Source organism: Phacochoerus africanus, chromosome 5 (assembly GCF_016906955.1).
Source record: "Phacochoerus africanus isolate WHEZ1 chromosome 5, ROS_Pafr_v1, whole genome shotgun sequence".
NCBI lineage: Eukaryota > Metazoa > Chordata > Mammalia > Artiodactyla > Suidae > Phacochoerus > Phacochoerus africanus.
Window position 1 is genome coordinate 28,557,750 of NC_062548.1, and position 16,416 is coordinate 28,574,165.

Genomic DNA, 16,416 nt, shown 5'->3' on the forward strand with positions numbered 1-16,416 from the left:
CTATTACAAAACTACTGTCATCAAAACAGTATGGTGCTGGCACAAAAAACAGAAATATAGATCAATGGAACAAGATGGAAAGCCCAGGAATAAACCCCAACACCTAGGGTCAATTAATCTATGACAAAGGAGGCAAGAACATACAGTGGAGGAAAACAGTCTCTTCAATAAATGGTGCTGGGAAAACTGGACAACTGCATTTAAGAGAATGAAATTAGAACATTGTCTAACACCATACACAAAAATAAACTCAAAATGTACCCAAATATAAGGCCAGACACTATTAAACTCCTAGAGGAAAACATAGGCAGAACACTCTTTGATATAAATCACAGCAACATCTTGTTTGACTCACCTCCTTGAATAAAGACAATAAAGACACAAATAAACAAGTGGGACCTAATTAAACTCAAAACCTTCTGCACATCAGAGAAACCATTAAAAAATGAAAAGACATTTTTCCCATTGGGTTGTTGGATTTTTTGCTGTTGAGTTGTATAAGTTTCTTGTATATTCTAGAGATTAAGCCCTTGTCAGTTGCATCATTTGAAAATATTTTCTCCCATTCTGTAAATTGTCTTTTTGTTTTCTTTTTGGTTTCTTTTGCTATGCAAAAGCTTGTCAGTTTGGTTAGGTCCCATTGGTTTTTTTTTGATTTCTGTTGATTTGGGAGACTGACATGAGAAAATATTCATAAGGCTGATATCAGAGAATGTTTTACCTATGATCTCTTCCAGGAGTTTGATGGTATCTTGTCTAAAGGTTAAATCTCAGAGTTGGAGGGATTGGGGGCTTGGGTTAATGAATGCAAACTATTGCTCTTGGAATGGATTTATAATGAGATCCTGCTGAGTAGCACTGAGAACTATGTCTAGATACTTACATCACAGCACTACAATGGGAGAAAAAAACTATGTATAAATGTATGTGTAATTGGGTCCCCATGCTGTACAGTGGAAAAAAATGAAAAGACACCCCACAGAATGGGAGAAAATTTTTTCAAATGACTCAACTGACAAAGGTTTAATATCCCTAATATACAAAAAACTCATACAACTCAACAACAAAAAACAAGCAACCCAAATGAAAAATGGGCAGAAGACCTAAATAGACATTTCACCAAAGAAGACATACAGATGGCCAACAGACACATGAAGAAATGCTCATCACTAATTATTAGAGAAATGTGAATCAAAAGTACAATGAAGTACACCTCACACCAGTTAGAGTGGCCATTATTACAAGTCAACAAATAAACCCTGGAGAGGGTGTGGAGAAAAGGGAATGCTCCTATACCATTGGTGAGAATATAACTTGGTACAATCACTACGGAAAATGGGATGGAAATATTTCAAAAAACTAAATATAGAACTACCATATTACCCAGCAATTTCACTCCTTGCATATATCCAGACAAAAATTTCATTGAAAAAGATACATGCACCCCTATGTTCATCACAGCACTATTCACAATAGCCAAGACATGGAAACAACATAAATGCCCATTGATAGATGAATGTATTAGGAAGATATGGTACATATATACAATGGAATACTACTCAGCCACAAAAAAGACAAAATAATGCCATTTGCAGCAAAATGGATGGAACTAGAAACTCTCATACTGAGTGAATTAAGCCAGAAAGAGAAAGACAGACACCATGTGATATTACTTATATGTAGAGTCTAAAATGTGGCACAAATGGTCTATCTACAAAACAGAAAAGATCATGGACCTTTTGTGTTTGCTGGGGGGAGGGGGAAGGAGTGGGATGAATTGGGAGTCTGGGGTCAGTAGATGAAAACTCTTGCTTTTGGAGTGGATGGGCAATGCAATCCTGATGTATAACACAGGGAACTCTATATCCAATCACTGTGATGGAACATGATGGAGGATAATGTGAGAAAAAGAATGTATATATAAGTATGACTGGGTTGGTTTGCTGTATAGCAGAAATTGACAGAACATTATAAATCAATCATAGTAAAAATTTTTAAATAAAATGTAATTCTTGATTGTCAGACAAAAAAATTCTGTTTTCTTGTCTCCAAGACTTTTAATGTGAAATCCACTATGAACCATATTGATAACTCTTTGTGTTTGATGAGTTGATTCTCTCTTGATGGTTGCAAGATCCTCCCTTTTGTCTTTCTAGAGTTTGATTTCCACGTGTCTTCATAAGGATCTCTGAATTTATCCTATGTGTGGTTTGCCAAGCTTCCTGGATTTGTAGATTCACACATTTCATCAAATTTTGGAAGTCTTTGACTACTATTTCTTGAAATATTCTTTCTCCCTCTGTTTCTCTCTTTTCTCCTTCTGGGACTCCTATTATGTATATACCAGTCTTCTTGATTGTGTCCCAAAGTCACTTAGGCTTTGTTCACTTTTCTTCACTATTTTTCTGTCTGAATTTAAGATTCAAAACTTTCAATTGTCCTGTCTCCTAGTTCACTGAATCTGTATTTTGCCTGCTTAAATCTTTCCGTAACACCTCCAGTGAATTTTTCATTTCCTAGTTAAAGTGTCAATGCACTTTTAATTTCTGTTCAGTCTTTTTTTAAAAAAAACTTTGGACTCTTTATTGTTAATCTCCATTTTATGGGACATTATTCTTATGGTTACTTTTATGTCTTGTTAAAATTATTTCCCTTAGTTATTCAAGTATATTTGACAGAAATTTTAAAGTCTTTTTCTAGGCTTTCTCAGAGAGAGTTTCTGTTGACTTTGTTTCTTTTAGTGGGTCATTTTTTTTCTGTTTATTTGTATACCTTGTGAACTTTTTTGGAAACTGGATATTTGAATATTATAACGTGCTAACTCTGGAAATCAGGTTCTCATTATCTATGGTATTCTGTTTTGGTTGATTTTTTTTTAATCATTGAATGCTTCCCAAATACTTTTGCTGAGACTTTATTCTTTGTCATGAATGGTCTCTGTTCCTTAGCTTGTTTCCAAGATTTTCTTGAATGTCTTAAAAAAAAAACCCACAACACTACCAATCTTTGAAGACTTCTCCAAGCCTAGGAATCAACCAAAGTGTATGCTTATGATCTTCACGTATCCTTCCGGAGCAACCATCTTGTCCTTGGCATGTGTGAGACTGTCTATAAAAATCCCCCATATATCATGGTTCTTTTGAATACCCTAATTTCCCAAAGTAATTATCCTTGGACTTTCATCTCTAGCCTTAAGCAATATTATGCATGAACTGTAATATTTTTTTCAGACTTCTTGGAATTGTTTATTCATCTTACAGCATTTTTAGCAAATGCTCATTCCTTTTCATGTCTACTGAGTTCTGAGTTATGTGAAACAGTTGTCCAGGCAAATCCCAGACATAATAGAATAGATCTACACCCAAATTTGTGAAGATCTTCTCAGTTCCTTATGGAGCGAAAGATCCCACTTAGGAGCAATGACTGTATCTTCAAGACTGCTGCCAAGCTAAAGAAGCGGTCATACAAGTGTACGTATAAATGTTACAAATATATCCTGCTTTAAGTTTTTTTTTTGATTCAGCACTTGCTTGTTTTTGGTAAAACTTTGATCATTTTCCAGAGTTCCAACAGAGTTGATTCTGAAAGTCTGTAATTTTTAAAAAATGTTTCTGTAGATGGATAATTTCCTAGAGCTGCCTACTCAGCTATTTTGCTGAGGACACTATGTTTTTTTAATTATTTTTTTCTACTTTTAAAGCTCTTTCATATATTTAAATATTTAATATTATATTGAAATAAAAATTACATACATATTTAAGACGTACAACACGAAATTTGATATACATAGTGAAATAATTGCTACAGTCAAGCTAATTCAGTTATCTTTTATTTACATGGTTACCATTTTTGTATGATTGAACACCTAAAATCTACTTTCTTAGCAAATTTCCAGTATTCAATAGAGAATTAACTGCAGTTGTTACTCTATATTAGCTCTATAGACTTATTCCCTCCTACACAACTGCAACTTTATTCCCTATGACAAACATTGCCCCATTTCCCCCACCTCTACACCACTGCCAACATGTTCTACTCTCTGGTTCTGCATATTTGACTTTTTCAGATTCCAAATATAAGTATGATTGTATATCTTCATTATTTAATATTCAAAATTTTGTCAACTGTGTCGTATTGGTACTGTGTTATAGATGAAGATACTCTAATCAGGAAATGAGAAGTTATGTCCAGGATGTAAGAACCAGGAGAGGCTGAGCCAAGGTAGGCCTTCTGAAGGTCTCTGGCCTCTTCAAACACTCCTAATGCAAACAAAAATTTTGAAAAGCAACAATGAACTCAACAGAGGCATCTTGACAAAATATTCTCAGTGCTTCTCTGTACATACAAATTGTTTCTGCAGAGAATGTAAAGTAGAAAAAAAAATACAGCCTCTACCATATTCTTTCATTAGGCCTCTAGATTTCCAGGTGGCTTTTCTAGTCTAATCTGACATTTATGGAAAGGCTTATTAAGTTTTATGGGATAAAATATTCTTACTTTTCTCAAAGACCACCTCTTAATCTCCTCTCATGTTACACAAATATATAGTAGGGCTCTGAGCATCAGAATGCTGAATTTATAATGACTGAAGATTAATTTTTCATTTTTGGTGTTCTTTAAATTGTGCATAACTCTTCAGAGAATATTAATAAACAAGTTTTTGTCTCTGAAAAATGAATAACATTACGACTACTATTCTTACAATGAAAGTGAGCAGAAATTTTCCCAAACCAACCATCCTAAAATTACTTCATGGAGAATACTTAATCCCTAGAAGAGGTCAGATTTAGTATTTATTTCATACTTATTTGGTGTAACGTAGGCTATGGAGGCATGCTGATTAAGAGTTCTTAGATATTCCATGAGAACATTCTAATCAAGATCTAATATTTTAGGAGGTTTTAGAACCTAGGACTGCTTTGAATGGGACAGGAGCATTTTCTTACTTCAGACCAGTGGTGATTAAGCAGTTAAGATGTCCTGTAGGATAATCATGTCCAGGATGTAAGAACCAGGAGAGGCTTAGCCAAGGGAGGCCTAAATATAAACTTAGATTAACTTTTGGTAAAGCACAAATATAAATAATCACAGGAGCCTAGACAGACATGAAACATTTGGTAAACAATGCAGGAGTCAAAGAAATTGTAAAAGAAATTAGAAAATATTTCTAACACAATGATAGCGAAAACACATCATACCTGAATTTGTGGGATGCAACTAAAAGAACACTTAAAAGGAACTTTATAGCTTTAAATGCTTCTATAGTCCAAAGAAAAAAGGTTTAAAATGTAACATTTGAACTTGAAAAAAATAGAATAAGCACAGCAAACTTAATCCCAGGTAAATAGAAGTTCGAAAAAATAAATATAAAAACAGAAATCCATAAAACAGGACACAAAAAATAGACAATAATGAACAAAACCAAAAAGAAGCTCTTCAGAAAATGGTAAATATTGATCTGACAGATCGGTTAGGGGAGTGTGAGTGAATATAAGGAGCAGATATCAATATTTATAAACAGACCTTAAAAGAGCATAAAGAAATGTTATGAACAACTGTATGCCAATAGTTTTGAAGACTTGGATGAAATGCAAAATTTCTTTGAAAAGGATAGAAATTTCTTTGAAAAGAAAAAGTCTCACATGAAGGTATAAGAAAGAAAAATACCATTTTAGAAAAAAATCTGATATCAGGTCAATAATTTCAAGGAACTGAATTTCTGTCAACTCAAATAAGCAAGGGAGTGAATTCCCTCCTAATATATCCAGAAGTGGATGCAGACTTTCAGGTAGCTTAATTTTGGCCCAGTGAGATTCATGTCAGACGTCTGACCTACAAAGCTGTAAGATAATAGATCTGTGTACTTTATCAAGTTTGTGGTAATTTTTTTACAGTAGCAATAGAAAATTAAAGCAGAGACTAATTAAAAGCAATGTGATTAATTCATTAATTCAGAGAATGAACAACATGTCCTACATGTCTCTTAGTCTAATATTCAGAGATCAATTATTTCTCATATGGCTTCACATTCTCTCCTGAATAAATATGCAAGGAGTATTATAATAGGTCTTCAGCTAATTCAGGGAATTTTTTCACTGGTAGGCAAGACCTAAGTTCAATAAATGAATTGGAAACCTATATCTCTCAGTCTCTGCAAGCCCAGGGATAGCTAGAGTACTTAAAACAGATTATATTAATGTTTCTAGAGTGATTTAATAAAGCAGTGGCAGCAGTCTGTCTCCTAAGAAACTCCTATTGTGATCTTTGTATATCCAATCTCTCTTAAATCTCAAATTCAAAGGAGGAAAAAAAATATATATACATATATTCTGCAAATTCTGGGCAAAAATTCTTGAAGGGGATTGGGCTAGAAGAAATTTCAGTGTCATAATTTATATTAGATGTTATACAATGTGATTTCTATAATATTAATTATACTTACCACTAGCATAATTTTTCCCCAGAAACCCAGAACCAAACAATTTTGTAATGTTCTTTTTTTTTTTTTTTGTCTTTTGTCCTTTTAGGGCCACACCTACGGCATATGGAGGTTCCCAGGCTAGAGGTCTAATCAGAGCTACAGCTGCTGGCCTATGCCAGAGCCACAGCAAAGCTAGATCTGAGCCATGTCTGGATCCTTAACCCATTGAAGCGAGGCCAGGGATTGAACCCGCAATCTCATGGTTCCTAGTTGGATTCGTTTCCACTGCGCCACGATGGGAACTCCAACTTTGTAATGTTCTTATATTTCTTTTTAATCAAGTTCCCAGGCTAGGGGTTGAATCAGAGCTGCTGCTACCAGTTTACACCACAGCCACAACAATGCAGGATCCGAGCCACATCTATGACCTATGCTGCAGCTTGCAGCAATGCTGGATCCTTAACCCACTGAACTAGGCCAGGGACTGAACCCACATCTTCATGGATACTAGTTGGGTTCTTTGCCTGCTGAGCCACAAAGGGAACTCATGTAATGTTCTTATCTTCACACCAGTTCATCTTCATTTATTCCCCCAGAAATGGTGAAATTTTGTCCACTCCTTACCCTGTAGTAGTCCAGTTATTAGGAAATCTGCTACTATACCAAAAACCCCTGCACAGTAGTTAAATATGACGAGCTTGATGTAGGCACTGGTATGACTAGAAAACAGGAAACTTATCAGGTACATGAAGGGAATGACAGACCAGCCAAACAGCATGAAGATGAACAATGTGTCCAGAAAGTGGTAATCCGTGACCAGTACTTCCGATCCAGAGTACAGAAACACCACCTGAGACAGAATACAGAAGTAATGTCAAAGTGAAGAAAGCTGTAAAATATCCAAGAATGTAAGTCTAAAAACTCGGGAAAGGAAAAATCTTCCTTTGTTAGAACACAAAGCTGTTTATGAGTCATATAATTTTATCTGTGAGCATGACTGTGAGGGACTTCCACTTTTATCAGTGAGCAGAATCCCCTTACTTGCCTTTCTACTTGTTTTTACCTACTTTTTTTTTGTCTTTTCTAGGGCTGCACCCACAGCTTATGGAGGTTCCCAGGCTAGGGGTCTAATTAGAGCTGTAGTTGCTGGCCTATGCCAGAGCCACAGCCACGCAGGATCTGAGCCACATCTGCAACCCACACCACAGCTCACAGCAATGCCGGATCCTTAATCCACTGAGTGAGGCCAGGGATCAAACCCACGACCTCATGGTTCCTAGTCAGACTGATCAACCAATGAGCCACTACGGGAACTCCGTTTTTATCTACTTGTAATGATTTCATTTTGTTCTCCTTGAACAAGATCAAAGTATATTCTTTCTTCCTCTTCACCCATCCTCAGTATTTCTAGGAATTATATCATCTAGTAAGAAATTTTTTTTCTGAACATTATCATTCGGGCAACTGTAAGCTGTAATATTAGGGAACCTACTATTTTTATACTTGGTCCTTGGCTCTACTCTGTTTTCCTACGCTTCCTCTCCCTATCTCAGCCACTTAGCTGAAAACCACACAGGGAAGCCCAAATAATAGTGGATCTAAGTAAGGAAATAGAGAACCTACAGAATCATTAAGGCATAAAAGTTCCCAGAGGTCTGTAGCTTGTAAGCTATTAATTGAACTATTAAATGATTATGTGGAAGAATCCTTGAGAAGCAGACAGAAGGGTGAAGCTGAGGATAGCCACTATGATTAATAACAAATTCTCAATGGTAGAAAAAGCAGGAAAAGGTAAATATATTTGAAAATATTTGGGTATAACAGAGATCACTATTTTTTTCTGTCACAGCAGACTTTTCAGTCTCAAGAGAAATGAAATGAATTCAATCACTTACTATGTTGTAGCATATGTGATAATTTCTTTACTTTCTAAGATTGAATAATCCACTGTATGTATATACCACATTTAATTATTTATTTATCCATCAAAGAACATTGGGTATTTGTCTTTCTCTTTCTGACTTACTTCACTCAGTATGAGAGTCTCTAGTCCCATCCATATTGCTACAAATGGCATTATTTTGTTCTTATATGATATCGCTTATATCTGGAGTCTAATATACAGCACAAATGAACCTTTCCACAGAAAAGAAAATCATGGACTTGGAGAATAGATCTGTGGTTGCCAAGGGGGAGGGGGAGGGAGTGGGATAGATTGGGAGCTTGGGTTAATAGATAGACTATTGTATTGCCTTTGGAATGGATTAGCAATGAGATCCTGCTCTGTAGCACTGGAAACTATGTCTAGTCACTTACGACGGAGCATGATAATGGGAGAAAAAAGAATGTATGCAGGTATGTGTAACTGGGTCACCATGTTGTACAGTAGAAAAAAAAATAATGTACTGGGGAAATTTTAAAAAATGTGTTGGTTCTACTAGTTGCTATTGTGAATAATGTTGCTATAAACCCTGATGTACAAATATTTGTTCAACTCCTTGCTTTCAGTGCTTTTGGAATTCCACTATTAATGGAAATGCTAAATCATATGGTAATTCTATGTTTAACTTTTTGAGGAAGTGCCATACCCTTTTCCATATCAGTTCCACCATTTTAGATACATAAAATCAATGAAAAGGGCTCCAGTTTCTCCACATCCTTCCCAACACGTCATTTTCTCTTTTTGATAGTAGCTATCTGAATTATACATTTGATTTGCATTTCCCAAATGACTACCAATGTCAAGCATCTTTACATGCACTTATTTGCCTTTTTTGAGGAAATATCTACTCGAGCTTTGTACATTTTTTACTTGAATTTGATGTTATTGCTAAATTTTAGGAGTTCCTTATATATTTTGGATATTAATTCTCTATCTGGTATAAAATTTTAATTCTTTTTCCCATGTCGTGAATTGCCTTTTTACCTGTTGACAATGCCTTTTGATTTATATATTTTCTCAATTTTCATCAAGTCCAATTTATATTTTTCTTTCCTCTGCTTTTGCCTTTGATGTCACTTCCAAGAAACCATTGCCAAATTCAATGTCATGAAGATTTTTCTCTTTGTTTTCTTTTAAGAGTCTTACAGTATTAGCTCTTACATTTAGAATTTTGATCCATTTTGACTTAATTTTTGTATATTTTTGTATATGTGTCCAACTTCATTTTTTAATATATTATGTGGATATCCAGTTTTCCCATCATCTGTACCGACTGAATAGTCTTGGTGCTTATAAAAAAATCATTTGACCATATATGAAATAATTTATTTCTGGACTTTTTATTCTATCCCATCAGTTTCTATGAATGTCTTTATGCTAATACCACATTTTTTTGATTACTGTATCTTTGTAGTAAGTTCTGAAATTAGGAAATGTATTACAGGTTTGTTCTTTTTCAAAACTGTTTTGGCTAGTTAATGTGATTTTTTCTTTTCATTGCTAGATATCCTTTTAGTAAAAAGAATATGATATTATAACATTTTTGAACATAAAGTTTCAAAGTAGCTACCTCAGCTCCCTTTTGGTTATAATTTGCATGGAATATCTTTTTTCCATCCTTTCACTTTCAACTTATCTATTTCTTTTGATCTGAATCTCCTGTAGACAGCATATAGTTAAATCATTTATATTAATCTTTGTTTCAATATATGCCTTTTGATTGGAGAGTTTAATTCATGTACATTTAAAGTAATTACTGATAAGGATTTACTTTTGCCATTTTCTTTTTAAGTAACTCATTTTTTGTCCCCAATTTCTCTATTACTGCCTTCTTTTGTTTTCAGTTTGCTTGTAGTGAGTGACATGTTTTGAATCCTTTGTTTTTTCTTTTTTCTTTTTTTTTTTTGCATTCTGAAGGTATTTCCTCTTTGGTATCATGAGTTACATATAACATCCTAAAAGTAAAATAACCAATTTGAATTGCTATCAACCTAACTTTAATAACATACAAAGACTCTACTACTATACCGTTCCTTCCACCTCTTTATATTATTTATGTCACAAATTACATTTTATACATTTTTGACCCACTAGCATAGATTTGGATTATTTTTATACATTTGTCTTTTAAAAGCTGTAGAAAAGTGGAGTTTCAAACAAAAATTTCTTTCAGTGTTATGCACTGAATGTTGCATCCTTCCTCCATTCATATCCTGAAGCTCTACCTCCCAATGTGATGGTATTTGAAGGTGTGACCTTTGTGATGCAATTAGACTTATATGAGGTCATGGGGGTTGAGCTCCTACGATGGGATAATGTCATTAGAAGAAGAAAGATGAGGGATGTGTGTGTATGCATCTCTCGCCTCCTCCTTTTCCTCTCTCCCCTGTACAGAAACATAGAGAAGGTGACCATTTTCAAGCCATAAAGAACCCTCACTGGGAAACCAAATTGGCTAGTACCTTGAACTTGGAGTTCCCAGCCTTCAAAACTATGAGGAAATTAACTTCTTTCATTTAAGCCACCAAGTCTATGGTATTTTTTAATAGTAATCAGAGCTAAGACAACTGGCTTTTATATTTTCTTGTGTATTTACCTTTAGTGGAGTTTTTTTGTTTTTTGTTTGTTTGTTTGTTTTGCTTTTTAGGGCTGCACCCTCAGTATATGGAAGTTCCCAGTCTAGGGGTCCAATGGAGTTGTAGCCACCAGCCTACACCACAGCCATAGCAACACAGGATCCAAGCCACATCTTGAACCTACAACACAGCTCATGGCAACACAAGATCCTTAACCTACTGAGTGGGTCCGGGGATTGAACTTGCATCCTCAGGGATCCTAGTCGGGTTCATTACTGCTGAGCCATGATAGGAACTCCCTACAGGAGATCTTTACGTCATCATATGGCTTTGAGTTACCCTTTCATTTTTTCATTTATCTGAAAATGTTTTGATTTTTGAAGAACAGTTTTGATGGATATAATATACTCCAGTGATATATTTCTCTCAATATTTTAAATATATTATCCCACTATTTTCTGTCCTCTAAGATTTCTATTAAGAGTTCGATTAATAATATTACTGATTAATATTGTTGAGGATTCCTTGTGCTCAAGGAGTCACTTTTCACTTGCAATATCCTCTTCTTGTCTTTGACTTTCAACAATTTAACTATCATGTTTCTCAGTATGTGTCTTTTTGGTTATTTCTAACATGGAGTTTGTTGAATTTTTAGATTAATGTTCTTTATCAAATTTGATGAGTTTTTAAATATGTTTCCCTTTTCTTTCTCTTTTCTCCCAAGACTCCCATAATGTGTATTTGTCCACTTGATGGTACTCCACAATTCTCTTAGTCCATGTTTATCTTTTTCTTTTGCTCCTCAGACATGATAATTTCAATTGTCCTATATTCAAGCTTGCTGATTATTCTGCCTGCACAATCTTCTATTGAATTTCTCTAGCTTGATAATCAGTTATAATATTTTTAACTCCAGAATTTCTGTTTGGTTTATTTTTTACAAATTTTACCTCTTTGTTGATATTCTCATTTTGTTCATATATCATTTTCCTGAGTTTCTTTAGTTCTTTGCCTATGTTTTTCCTTTAGCTCTTCAAGAATACTTAAGACAATTGTTTTAAAGTCTTTGTCTAGTAGATCCAATTTCTGTTTCCTCAGGGATGGTTGCTGCTATTTTATTTTGTGTCTTTAAATAGATCATATGTTCCTTTTTATTTTTATGCCTTGTTGTTTTTATTGTTGCTATTGTTAAAATTGAGTGTTTAAGAAATCATCCACCTCCTCCAATCTTTGCACATTGCCTCTGTGTCAGGGCAGTTCATAATCAATTATCTGGGTTTTCTCTGAGACTAGGAACTGTTCTTAGTCTATCAATATCAAAGTCTTCTAATGTCTCTATGAGCATATGTATTGTCTTGGTCTGTATACTGCAATCTCAATTCCTCTACATATGGACTTACTTTGGAATGACTTGATTTCCAAGTGCCTTAAACCAGCTTCTTCCTGGAGCCTTATATAATCTATTACATGTTTCAAACCCATAGTTCCTCCCTCTAGGCTTTAATAGGCCTGTGATGCTCCTGGTATCACAGTCACTGGTCACCACTGATATTCCCCATCTGAGACCCAAGTTAGGCAAGACAGATACCGGTTCTTTTTTCATCCTTAAGACAGTTCAGGATGTTGCAAATAAAGTATGCTCTACTCCCTTCACATCAAGGGAAATAACTGGCAATTGGGCTGCCATATCTTCCAGACCAAGGTGGTTCTACACCAAGAAGGGTCTGTGTCAAGTTCTAGGTAAAATGCAATAAAATTTCATAAAAATTTGAATGTGGCTTTTCCTTGATTGGGCATTCTTCTAATTGCTACATATCTATACTATTTCCTGGAAGTTCTATAAGGTTATTTCAATCAGTTTGTCCTTTTTTCCCATGGGGGAATAAGACTAGATAATTCCGAGCATGCCATAGTGCTGACATCACTTATCATGCTTTTAATTTTTATTTTTCTGATAATTAATGCAATTTAATGCTTTTATATATTTATAGACCATGGATATTTTCTTTTATGATACGCCATGTCTAACCTCTTTACCTTTTTTTCTATTTCCTTTTCTATCTTTTGACTGATAGAGAAGAACACAGTGAATATGATCTAGATATAAAGTTACTCATGAGAATGTTAAAATAACTATGTCAAATATGTTAAAGAAAATAGATGGAGAGCATAGGTTTACAAATGAATAATTTCACAAGATAGTTGAAATTTGGGGAACATAGCTGGAAATTTTACATCTGAGGAATATAAATAAGAAATAAGAACTTGTTGGATGGATTTTACAGCAGAATAGGCACAGCAGAAGACAGGATTGATATATTGGAAAGAGATCAATAGACAATACACAAAGAAATGCTTAAAAAAAGAAAATCATGTTTGAGACATGTGACACAGTGAAAAGAAAAAAATACATATGTGAATGGAATTATATAACAAGAATAGAAGGAAGATGAGGCAAATGAAAGTAAGAAAATAGCCAAGCAATTTATAAAATTGGTAATAGCCACCAACCTTCAGGTTTAGGAAGCTCTGAGTATACCAAGCTGGGTAAATGTAAAGAAACCTAGGCACAATATAGTAAGAATGGTGAATACTCAAAGTAAGAATGAAATAGTTTTTAAAAACAGTGAGAAAAGATATGTATTACTTTCCAAAGAGTAGTAAAAATACTGAAACTGACTTAAAAAACCACGGAAGCAAGCTATAAGACAATGGAATGATATTATTAAATTGCTGGGGTGTGGTAACTAAACAAAATATTCTTTAAAAACTAAAGAAAATGAAATAATTTCCATTCAAACACAATCTGGAAATTTTTTTTGCCATAAAAACTTTCCAAAGAAGCTGACATAGGAAGTTCCTTAGAAAGAGAAAAATGACCCCAGATAAAATAGCAGGCTAAAAGTGAAGAAAATTGAAAAAAACTCTATGTGAATAAATGTAAGTGAATATTTAATGTAAAAACAATAATAATATCTTTTTAATAATAGATATGTAAAATTAAAATGTTATCACAATAATGCAAAAAGTCAAATGAAGGTGTTGAAATGATAATGCTGTAATATCTTAGAATTGTCAGGGAAGTGGTAAAAGCAGTAATTGTACTGATAATAATTAATCAAATGTATATGTTCAATTTTAGGACAGTTACCTTAAAGACTCAACACATCATAATAGCAGGAAAAAGGAGAAAGAATAAATAATACAGAATATTCAAATACAGAAATAATAAGAAGATATAAGATAGCATTATAAACCCAAATATATCAGTACTTCTTTGAATATAACCATTACAAGCATAGATTGTCACTTTGGAAATAGCTAACATACACGATATACTATTTGCAAGAAAAATTTTAAATATGAAGTCTCAGAAAATACGAGTGTAAAAAGGTGGAAAAAATATAACAAGACAACAATAATCAAAGAAGCTATTCTATTACCAGACAACAAGTATATTTTAAGGCTTGAAATATTAGTAGTGATAAAAGGGAGAAAGATCATAGTGATAAAGGAGTCAACCCATCAGGAAAATACAACTCTACACATGTATGCACACATCAATATACAAATTCTATAAAGCAATTTATACAAACTAAAATTTCAAACTATATCAAAATGATAAAAAAGCAAAAGCAAATAGGTACAATATTAATATCAATATTCAGATGAGCAGCTCAATGAGCAAAGTTGAAAAAATAGAGCCACAAGTGGCCTGCTGGACAGTTGGAGTGAATGCAGGAAAAACACAAGCACCCAAAATTACAGAGCAACAATTAGGAAACAGACCCTTCACTTGGGGCTAAAAAGAACACTCACTAGAGTAGTCATACAAAGGGAGTAGGAATAGTGCCTGAACCTTTGGCTAGAGAGAGCAGTCCTAATAGTTTCCCTGATAAAGGGAGAGACTGCAGGAGCACCTGCTGACGTGGCCAACCACAGGCAATGGTCCTGAGAGCTACTGGTAGCAGGAGGGGTTTCAGTAGCTGCTGCTGTGCCCCCTGCTACAAGAGCAGTCCCATGAACTGTGAACTACTGCCACTTCCCTCAAGGACACCATTCTTAGCAGACACCCAGCTCCAGAACAGGTAGAGTGATATCACTGCTCCCATCACACGCTCTGGGTACACATGAGCTGCTACCACACCTAAGAACTCCGGGACTGGACACCAACTGCTGTATCTACATACCTGCTCTCAAGGAGACAATAAACCTAGAAAGTAAGAAAATATGAGATGATAATGTCTTTTTCAGACAAAGGAACAAGACAAAACCCACAAAAACAACTAAATGAAGAGGAGATAGACAATCTACCTGAAGAGAATTCAGAGTGATGATAGTAAAGATGATTCAAGATATCAGAAAAAGAATGGAGACAGAAAAGATGCATATTTAACAAAGAGCTAGAAAATTTAAAGAACAGTCAAACTAAGATAAATGGCCCAATATCTGATATCAAAAATACACTAGATGTAATCAACAACAGAACAGTGGAAGCAGAAGAACAAATAAGTGATGTGGAAGAAAGACTGGTGGTAATCACTGCCATAGTAAATAATAAAAGAAAAAATAATGAAAAGAACTGAGGAGAGTTTAAGACACTTATAGGACTACATGAAACATACCAACATTTGCATCACAGTTTATCCAGAATGAGAAGAGAGAGACAAAGGGCCAGAGAAACTATCTGAAGGATTATAGCCAAACATTTCCCAAATATGGGAAAGGAAACACTAACCCAAGTTGAGGAAGCACAGAGAATCCCTTATAGGATAAACGCAAGGAGAAACATAGACACATAATAATCAAAGAGACAAAAATTAAATAAAAAATGCCATAAAAGCACTCCACAGTTGTGGCAACGCCATTTTTACATCTTTTTTTTTTTGGAGAAATTAAAAAAAAACTACTCAAGTCCTTTACCCAATTTTGAATTGAGTTGTTTGTACTTTTGTTGTTATTGTTGAGTTTTAAAAGTTTTTTTATCTATTCTAATAACATTGTAAATCAAATATACTTCAATAAAAATTAATAAATAAAAAATTAAAAAAAAAACACAAGGGAAAAGCAACACACAACATACAAGGCAACCACCATAAGGATAATAGTTGATTTTTCATCAGAAACTCTGAAAGATAGAAGGGAGTGGCAAGATGTGCTTAAGCCGATGAAGGAGAGGAACCTATAACTTAGAATACTCTATCCTAGTAAAGCTCTTATTCAGATTTGCATCATAGGTTATACAGAAGGAGGAGAGGGAGAGAGAGAGAAAGGGATGATGAAGAGAGCAAAAGCTTTTCAGACAAGCAAAAGCTAAGAGTATTCAGTACCTCCAAATCAGATCTACAACACTACTAGAGGAACTTCTCTAGGCAGAAAAGAAAAAGCAACAATTATAAACAAATTACGAGTGAGAAAATTCACTGGAAAAGGCAAAAATAATATAAATGTAGGACAAATTGACAAATATCATATAA

At 34.3% G+C, this 16,416-nt stretch overlaps 1 protein-coding gene across 1 annotated transcript in view; it reads right to left on the reverse strand.

Moving 5' to 3' along the window:
* Positions 1-16,416, reverse strand: part of LOC125128405 (phospholipid-transporting ATPase ABCA3-like) — a 195,777-nt gene that overhangs the window by 43,164 nt on the left and 136,197 nt on the right. The window contains exon 23 of the mRNA XM_047782760.1: positions 7,080-7,271. Coding sequence (XP_047638716.1) covers positions 7,080-7,271 — 192 coding nt within the window. The remainder of the gene's footprint in view (positions 1-7,079; positions 7,272-16,416) is intronic.